A 9,354-nucleotide genomic window follows, 5' to 3' on the forward strand; every position below is an offset into this window, starting at 1 on the left:
AACACCGACATATCCGGTTTTCCAATAGAACACATGACTAGACTCTTAATTAACATTTTTGTTTTGTTTTTAGAGTTAATGAAGAAGATAATCCATTAGTATCTTCTTCACAAGAATCCCCAGGGCCCTATAACATTTTTGTTTTGTTTTTAGAGTTAATGAAGAAGATAATCCATTAGTATCTTCTTCACAAGAATCCCCAGGGCCCTATACCAGCTCTGAATAAACATCCTCTTAGTTAATAAAGAGCAAATATAAATCTATGGGGATGTGGATGCAAAAGCATTTTTCTTCAGAGAGAGTCAGAAACTATAGTGAATGAGCAGAGATTTCTTCTTAACAACAAGAGCAATAAAAAACTACTTTTTTTATTCTGTCTAAATAAATGCGATTTCCAGATTTTAAGTTAGGTAATTAGGTTGAAACAAACATTCATTTTTATTAAGTAAAGAAATAGAAAAAACTCTATATGTTTGATAATGCTATCAATTATATGCTGATTGGATATGTATATAGAGAGGTCCCCCAATATTTACATCTGTTGCAAAACATTCCTGGATTTTAATATGAACGTGTTTTCCGTTGAGAGTGAGGAAGCAGAGAAAAAGATGGGTTAGAGAGAAATAACTATTTGATAGCAACAATTGTTCTTATTTCATTTGTTTTTTTAGAAAAGTAAAATCTCATACTGTATTAGCAGACAAAACCTTGTTTTGTGGAATTCATGGAAAGTAAGTATTTTTATTATTATGTTGATTTGCTTACAAAGGAATAGCCATAGTATCTATTCTATTCTGAATAGGTGACCATAGGATTAAGCAATTAAATTTGGAATTGGAAACAAAGAAAACACTTGCATAAAGTTTCAATGTAGATATCAGAAAGAGTGAGTTTACAGATAAAAAACAGCACCATAAACAATAATTTTCAATAGTTTTTTTTGTTAATATTTTGACGGATAACATTCCTTTGTATTTGGGAAAGGCTTGGATGTAAAATAGTATTTCTTATATTTTAAAGATGTTTATACTGACAAAACTGACTGAACAATATAGTAAAATTATTTTAAATTTCTTGTATAATTTTAGGTTGATATTTAGATACTGATTTTAAGTTTCTCATTGTACTAAAATTCATAAAAGTTTGTTCAATTAAAAGTTGTAATTGGTAGTACCATAGAAACTAAATACCAACAAAAAATATATCATGAGAACATTACCACTGTTATAAGAATACAAAAATTCAGACCTGAGGCTTCGTCTCAAATGGAAAAGTATACAGAAAAGCTATATCTTACTGAAAGAGACTGATGGAAGATTATATTAACAAGAAATGTAATTGACCTAACCTAAAAAAAAAAAAAAAAAAGGAATCTAATGGATTCAGCAAGATTGCAGGATTACTTCTTATCATTTTGGAGAAAACTTAAACCAGATCAATTTTCCAGTTCTTATAACCAAAAATAAAAAAGCCATTCTTCTGCAAGATAAAGGAGAAAAGGGAGTTTAGAAAATGAGTGTCCAGAGAAGGAGATGATATAAGCAGGATCAGTCCTGGGTCTGACTGCAATGTACAATGGTTAAAATCATGGGAGTGAAAGACCATATGAATTTCAATTGAGGTACTTTATTCTTCATATCACTTTTACATTTATACCTAGTAAAGCTTTTTTAAACTTGAAAGTAATTATTTTATTTTTCCAGCACTGACAGAATTCAGAAGAAACTTAACCATGAGAAACCATATAAGGGTGACAACATTTATTCTTGTCAGACTAACAGATGATCCAAACTGGCAGATTGTAATTTTCCTTTTTCTATTTCTAACATATTTATTGAGTGTCACTGGAAATCTGACCATTATTCTGCTCACAATATTGGATTCCCAACTCAAAACACCCATGTATTTCTTTCTTAGGCATTTTTTGTTTTTAGAAATGTCATTCACATCTGACTGGATCCCGAGGTACCTGGTCAGCATTGTGACTCTGGATAACAGGATTTCCTATGATGCTTGTATGACACAATTATTTTTTGCCATCTTCTTGGGTGCATCAGAGTTCTTCCTGTTGACTGCCATGTCCTATGACCGCTATGTGGCCATCTGCAAACCCCTTCGCTATGCAACGGTCATGAACAACAGAGTCTGTATCCAGCTGCTTGTTACCTCTTGGTTAGCTGGGTTGTTAACCATCTCTCCTGGACTTATCATGGGCTTGAGGTTTGAGTTCTGTGATGCCAACATTATTGACCACTTTGGCTTTGACTATTCTCCTGTCCTGAAACTCTCCTGCACAGACACACGGTCCATAGAATTGTTAGGTTTTATCACAGCCACTGTCATAGTGCTGATTACGCTGGCACTGGTGACACTCTCCTATGCATACATTCTGAGAACAATTCTGAAGATCCCTTCTGCCCAGCAGAGGAAGAAGGCTTTTTCCTCCTGTTCCTCCCACATGATTATTGTCTCTATCTCTTATGGCAGCTGCATTTTTATGTATATTAAACCTTCTGCAGAGGAGAGGGTAGCTTTAAACAAGGGGGTAGCAGTGCTCAACACTTCAATTGCACCTCTCTTAAATCCTTTCATATATACTCTAAGAAATAAGCAAGTAAAACAAGACCTGAAGGATGTAATTAGGAGATGTATCTTTATTACATAAAGCAATAGCATTGGATTTTATAAAAGGATAGCACTAAAGCTTTTTAATAATCGCAGCCTTTATCTGCTACCCTACTATTTGATCCCTTTATTTTATTTTTATATCATGATAGTGATTGACACTCACAAATAGCCACTGTTATTTAATCTACTGCTGGCTTTTCATCCTTTTAATGTCTAATCTGTACCCATGATGTTCTTCTGCTTTGCTGGAATCACTTCATTCTTTATACTTAATAACCTTATTTTCTTTACCCTAATGTTCCACTATGAATTCATTTAGTTCATCAAATACCTCCATCTTTTTCTAGTGTAGACATTCCAAGGTGTAGATTATTTGTGAATTCTGTACTCATCTACTTGATTTTCTAAATCTCTAGGAAAGATTTCTTTCTGATTCCATTTAGTGTTAATACTTTACAAAATAGTCAATGTTTCCTTCAGCATAAGAAACCTAAACTTTTGTTGTTTTTAGTTTCTGTGGAGTCAGCACTCCAGTAATGGCAACTCCATGTGTTACAGAGTAGAACTTCTCCGTAGAGTTTTCTTGGCTGTAATCTTTACAGAAGCAGTTTGCCTTGTCTGGCTCCACAGAGCCGCTGGTAGGTTTGAACCACCAACCTTTGGGTTAGCAGCCTATTACAAACTGCCTGTGCCACTCAGGCTCCTTTCATGAACCTCAGTAGAAGTATTGATCTGCAGGCTTAATGATGATGCCCCCAAATTATCTCCAAATCTCTATGCTACTGTAAGTTAAGTGAGCTTTTTCATTTAGAAAAGAGTACTTTATACCAGATGCTAATTTAAAGGGCCTAAACAGATTATCCTGCTGTCACAGAGCAAGTAAATGTTAGATCTTAATTTTTTATGTAGGTTTTGAAATCCAAATCCTATGCAAGTAACAACTGAGCAATATTCTCTTTTTATGTGAATGTAGTGGGATTTTTTAATCTGGTATTACTTTGGGATAAAGAACAACCATTTTAAATATTTAAAAAACCAACTTAGGGTACAAAGAAGATTGTCTATATAAAATTCTAGAGGATGCAACTAAAACCTATGCTTGGAATTTCCAAAATACAGATTTTAACTCATAGAGAATTGTTTTAAGTTTTGCAATATGCCATATTTTTCTCACTAGTCTGTCGTGACGCATGATCTTTTTTTCTCCCTGAAATTTCTTTCTTTGTAGTTCAAATTCCATTCTCTGAATGATTATTAATATTCTTCTAGTCTATCTTGAATGAAAGGGGCAACATTTCCTTCTGTTGTATACAAGGTAGCCATGAGTGGAGCTGGGCTTCCAGCAACTAACAACATCTGTCTTTCTTGCAAATTCATTCTCTTCTAAGGGATCACTTTTTATTGAGGGTGGATGAGTTCATATGTCTCCACACCATCATAACATATATATATGTACATATAGATGTATATATAGATATATACATATATATTAAGTGATTGTCCCTCACAAATAGCCATTATTATTCAATCTACTGCTGGCTTTTCATATACATATATAACAATCCATTGTGTAAACAATGGTATTTTACTGTTTTCAGTCAAATTTCTTGAATAGCTACTCCATCATTAGTAATTTATTTTCATTAATTTTTCTCCATAGCACTCACTAGTATTAATGAATTCATCATTATCTCTTTTATGTGGTCCGTAAGCTCAGTGAGAGTAGAGCTCTATCTAATTTGTTCAACACACTATTTTCAAAGACGAGTGTGCTATTCGATACAAAATGGTGCTGAATTATATTTATTAAATATGTAAATGTGTATTATACAATTACAGTAACTTTAGTAGAAATATAAAAAAAATTGTTTCTTTTATTGTCCCTGTTTATTATTTTTTGTCATAAGTGTTATCAGCTACTACTGTGTTTATTGCTATAGGCTTAATAAAGCACTTGGTCTACATACAAGGCAATGTTATTTAGATTAAACTGAGGTTACAAATAGTTCTTTTAATTATCTTTTTCAATCCATTCTGATAATTACTGTAGCCTTTGAGTGATTCTGACTCATAGTGACCCTGTAAGACAGAATAGAACTGCCCCATAACGTTTCCAAGGAATGGCTGGTGAATTCCAACTGCCCACTTTTTGGTTAGTAGCCAAGCTTTTAACCAATGCACCACTAAGGTTCCAGTCTGATAATAAGACCAAATAAATACCCAAACCCATTGCCGTCAAGTCAATTTCGACTCATACTGACCCTATAGGACAGAGTAGAACTGCCCTGTAGAGTTTCCAAGGAACACCTGGTGAATTCAAAGTAGAGATCTTTTGGTTAGCAGCTGTAGCATTTAACCACTATGCCACCAGAGTTTCCAACCTGATAATCCAATAATAGGTATCCTTAATTTTTTTATTTAATAATTATTACATTGTTTATTATAGTATAACATATTTCTCTCTATATATATTATAGTGTAACATATTTCTCTACCTATATATCTATAACTATCTCTCTTTATCATCAATCTACCAGCCTCTATCAAATATTATAATTACATTTTGCCTAAAATAATCTTTTTCTCCAGTAGTTATCTGTATTTCCTCTCCTTTCCCACAGATTATTCTCTCTACTGAAATAATATTACTGTTATTTGTTTTCCACACTTATTAAATTCTTTTTTGGCATTTTGGGAACTGGTAGTCTAAATTTTGAGACAGTTTTTTTTGTTTGTTCTTTTAATTACAATTTAAATTTGCTGCAATATGACTTATGAATTATTAATTTTGCTTATATTTCACTTTAGACTATTTCTTTGAAGAGCTTTTTTAAATATTATCCACTTTTCTGCTAAGCCTTTTCTTTTAATCTTGTTTTATTTTTATCATTGCCTTAATTAGATTCTTCTATTTTGTGACATTTAATTCCCTGCTAATAAACCATATGTTTTATACAGTGTTGAACTTGCCAAGTGCTCTCTCAAATTCGCTTCGGATATGGAATTTTCTAGTAATAGCTTTTTAAATTTCATTATTCTTTTTTCCTGTTGTCTTCTATTTTCCTCTTTTATTCCTTCTTTTTCTATTCTCTCCGTTTTATTTCTTTCTTCTTTTTTTTACTGTATTAACCCACTGCTGTCAAGTCGATTACTGTATTGGATAATAGGTATTTTCCATATTTTTTATCTTCTCATTTTTCATAGGTATTCTATTAAATTTTTTTTAATATATTTTTTCTTCATTTTCTTTTTTTTGTGACAGCCAAATCTTTGTAAGACAGAATGTTGTATACAGCTGCATTCCCACTTTTTATTGTGAGACGTTCTATACCCCCTTTTCTGGTTGATCCTCTACACTAAAGGAATCAATAATAAAATAGAATCATCAATATGCTATATGCAAATATTTTCCAAAAAAGACTTGTGTATGTGTGTGTTGTATCTATCACAATCTAGTAATGACCGCCATCTCACCCCACAACATGCACTTCCTTTATACTTTCTTTTACGGGTGCAGCCATATTGGAGATACATGGTCACATCCAAAGGGGGGAGGGGGGTATCATTCTGACTACTTCAACTCTAAATTTATGAGAGTAGAAAAATGGTTTTAATTTTCACAGAAAAACAAACAAATGAAAACTTAGCTTCTGATCTCATAACAAAGAATTGAGAAAATCTGAAGACATTTTCTACCATTTTCACGTGGACCTAATTTCCTGAGATGATTTCTTCATAGGCCTTACGCTGAGGATTATTATTTGCATTTTCCTTTTTCTTATTTTTAATAATTTTTAAGTTCCAAATCCACTTTAATTTTAGCTAGTGGGAACAGTTTCAAATTAATTGTGTTAGGTTGTCTGCAATTTGTGTTACTTTTCATGAATATGAGAGTTTTCTTTGTATACTGTGTATTCGCATGTATCCTGTAACTCAAAAGATAGGCTTAAGGGAATAGTTTTTGATACGTTTCTTTTTAAATCTAAAAAGCTCTAGCTTCTTCTACCAAGCTACATCAGTTACCATTTCTCCATCTTTCAATCTTACAAGTCACTGAAATATTGTGTCCAATGATAACCCCATCCATGTTCTTTCCTTCAATTTGAGTGCACATTCTACCATTTATAATAGCTTTGCTGTGGATTTGCAGAGGAGAAAAAGTAATCTACAAAGTATAATTTGTCCCTGTTTAACTAGAGGTTTCTGAATTACTATTTCTGCAGGTGACTCTGCTTTTAAATGTGAATCAAATAAAGCAAGCTGCATATACAAAAGAATGTGATATGATGTGATTTCTGGACAATTTTCTTGCTACCCATGGACACAGTAAATGCCCAAGTGTATACATCTCCTTTCTGAGTTAGATTGTAGAGGCTCTGTTTAACCAGGGACATGAAAGACATGGAGATAATGCACTGCCTGCTTTACAAGGAAGCCTCAAGGCTAATAGTTTTTATTAACTGAATGTGAATTTAAAGGCTAGCAGAAATGATATTGAAAGAGTTGTTCATGTTATTGAGGATTAAATCTATAATGCTTAGATATGCATCTACTAGTTTTGGCAAAGAAGTGTTAAGATAATATTTCCAGTCATTCCTAAAGTCCTAAAACTAAATATTCATTGCAGTTTTACCGCACAAGTTATTAAAAAAAAGAAATCATTTGAATTTTAAATGCTCTAATTATAAGAGGCCCTGGCCCCATTTAAAAAATTAACTAATCTCTTGACACTCATGAAAACCCAAATCTTTGACACTTGATAAAATGCAAATATACATACAGTGAAAAAGAGAATAAATTTGCAGGCAAAATCGTAGGGTGTGTTATTTGAAATTATCCATACTAGTTTAATCTTATAAAAACAAAAACAAATCAATTCTACGTCTACTCTCACCATTGATGGACCTCCATAAACACAATGTTTGCCCAGGGAAAGTCATTAAACTCTGTGTCAAAATAAAATAAAAGGTGTATATATTCATTTGGTAAATATTTATTAAACAATATGAGTAAATATAGTGCTGAACATAGACACATGCAAAAACACCCTGAATAAGATATAATACAAATACAATATCATGACCTGCTGTTTTCTTCAGCCAAGGACTTGATGATATGATTGAAATGCCTCTTTCCATTTTTAATTATTTTAATGATAACTTTAAATAAAATATAAATTTCATAGCATAAAACTCACCTTTCTATGTATAGAGTTTAATAAGTTTCATCAAAAGTAGATACCTGTGTAACCACTAGAGAAAAGTGATCTGATAATTAAAAACTGATCAATAAATATATAATAATCACAAAATAATGGGATCAGATATACGATGCCATTTAATAAACAATATACCCTTCTGTATAAATTACTGTAATGAAGAGAAGATTAACTGCAGAACATTAATTTTCATTACATCGGGGCTTTTTCTCGAAATAACCTTGACTCAACAGCACAAACATATGTATTTCATTTGAATAACTCAAAATAAATATGGGAATTTTCTCTTCTAGGGAAATCAAAGAAAATAATAAATCCCACACGCCACGCTTAAACTGAAACATTTTAAATTAAGTAGACTTTGGAGATATTATTTGAGATGGCTAAGAATGATTTAAAAATCATCAGAGGACTCTATTTTGGCTCATAGCTGTAGAGAGCTGGAGAGAGCATCTGTCCCACTCATAATGACGTAAAACCTGGACAAACTGAAAATTAATGACTTTTCCTAAACTAATAAAAGAACTAAGGTTGCCAGGCAAATAACTAACCCTAAGTCTAGACAAAGATAGATGCCAATAAGGAGAAACAAAACCCAAGTATTTGTTTATTTGTGGCAGAAACCACCCTAACACCATAAAAGCACGTAAAACATTGAATATTCAGCTAGAAATTTTTATCAAATTGCTAAATACTGAGGGTGGGCAGCAAGACAGTGTGAAGAAAGAGTGGGGAAGGGAGGTGGGGAGTGTTGGACTCTCCTAGATGTGCCTTCCAGGAAACTCATCAGTTTCTAACTATGGAAATCAAAGAAAATGCCAAGCAAGCATTCTCCATGGAGCTGGCTGGAGTTCAGAAACTCCTCTCAGACCTATTCTCCTACATCCTCTATGGAACAAAAACTAAATCTTCCAGAAGGGCAAGAAATATGTACCCTGAAGGACATTGCTGTGGGAGAAGAATGGCAGCCACCTGACTAAACTCATTTCCCATATTTCCATTAAGGAACAGAAGACCTAAATTCAGGGTGAAATGCCACAAAATTATAGCCTGAGAGCATTGATGGGAAAACATGCAGTTGTGGCAGCAGAAAGGAGCTGTGAGGAGGGAACCACAACTGTGCTCCTGGGGAAAGAGTAGAAATACAAGTTACAATCAGCGTTATGTTTGGAGAAAAGGAAGAATTCTAGCGAGGCCACTCACAAGAGATCTAGGTTCACCTTAACTGCTTAAGACAGAGGCTGTGATATTTAAGGTTGTGTGTCAACTTGACTGGGCCATGATTCTCAGTGGTTTGGCAGTTGTATTATGTGATCACTTACATGATGAGATTTGCTTTGAGCAGCCAGTCATTCGATAGGGAATTTCCTTGGGCATGTGACCTGCATTGTATGTAAGTGGACATTCTGGCAAGACTTGTGGGCTGTTGCTAGCTCTAGATCTTGAAGCTGGCTCCTGGGTTCTTGGAACTTAGGCTAGCATCTTACCTTTGGTCTTGCGTACAGATC

General features: G+C 33.4%; 1 protein-coding gene across 1 annotated transcript; it reads left to right on the forward strand.

The window, feature by feature from the left end:
* The first annotated feature begins 608 nt into the window (after positions 1–608).
* Positions 609–2,665, forward strand: LOC100677330 (olfactory receptor 6C76-like). Its single transcript, XM_003405507.3, has one exon. The coding sequence runs from the start codon at positions 1,733–1,735 to the stop codon at positions 2,663–2,665; it is 933 nt and encodes a 310-aa protein (XP_003405555.1). The 5' UTR covers positions 609–1,732.
* The last annotated feature ends 6,689 nt before the right edge of the window (positions 2,666–9,354 follow it).

This window comes from Loxodonta africana, chromosome 4 (genome assembly GCF_030014295.1).
Source record: "Loxodonta africana isolate mLoxAfr1 chromosome 4, mLoxAfr1.hap2, whole genome shotgun sequence".
Taxonomy (NCBI): domain Eukaryota; kingdom Metazoa; phylum Chordata; class Mammalia; order Proboscidea; family Elephantidae; genus Loxodonta; species Loxodonta africana.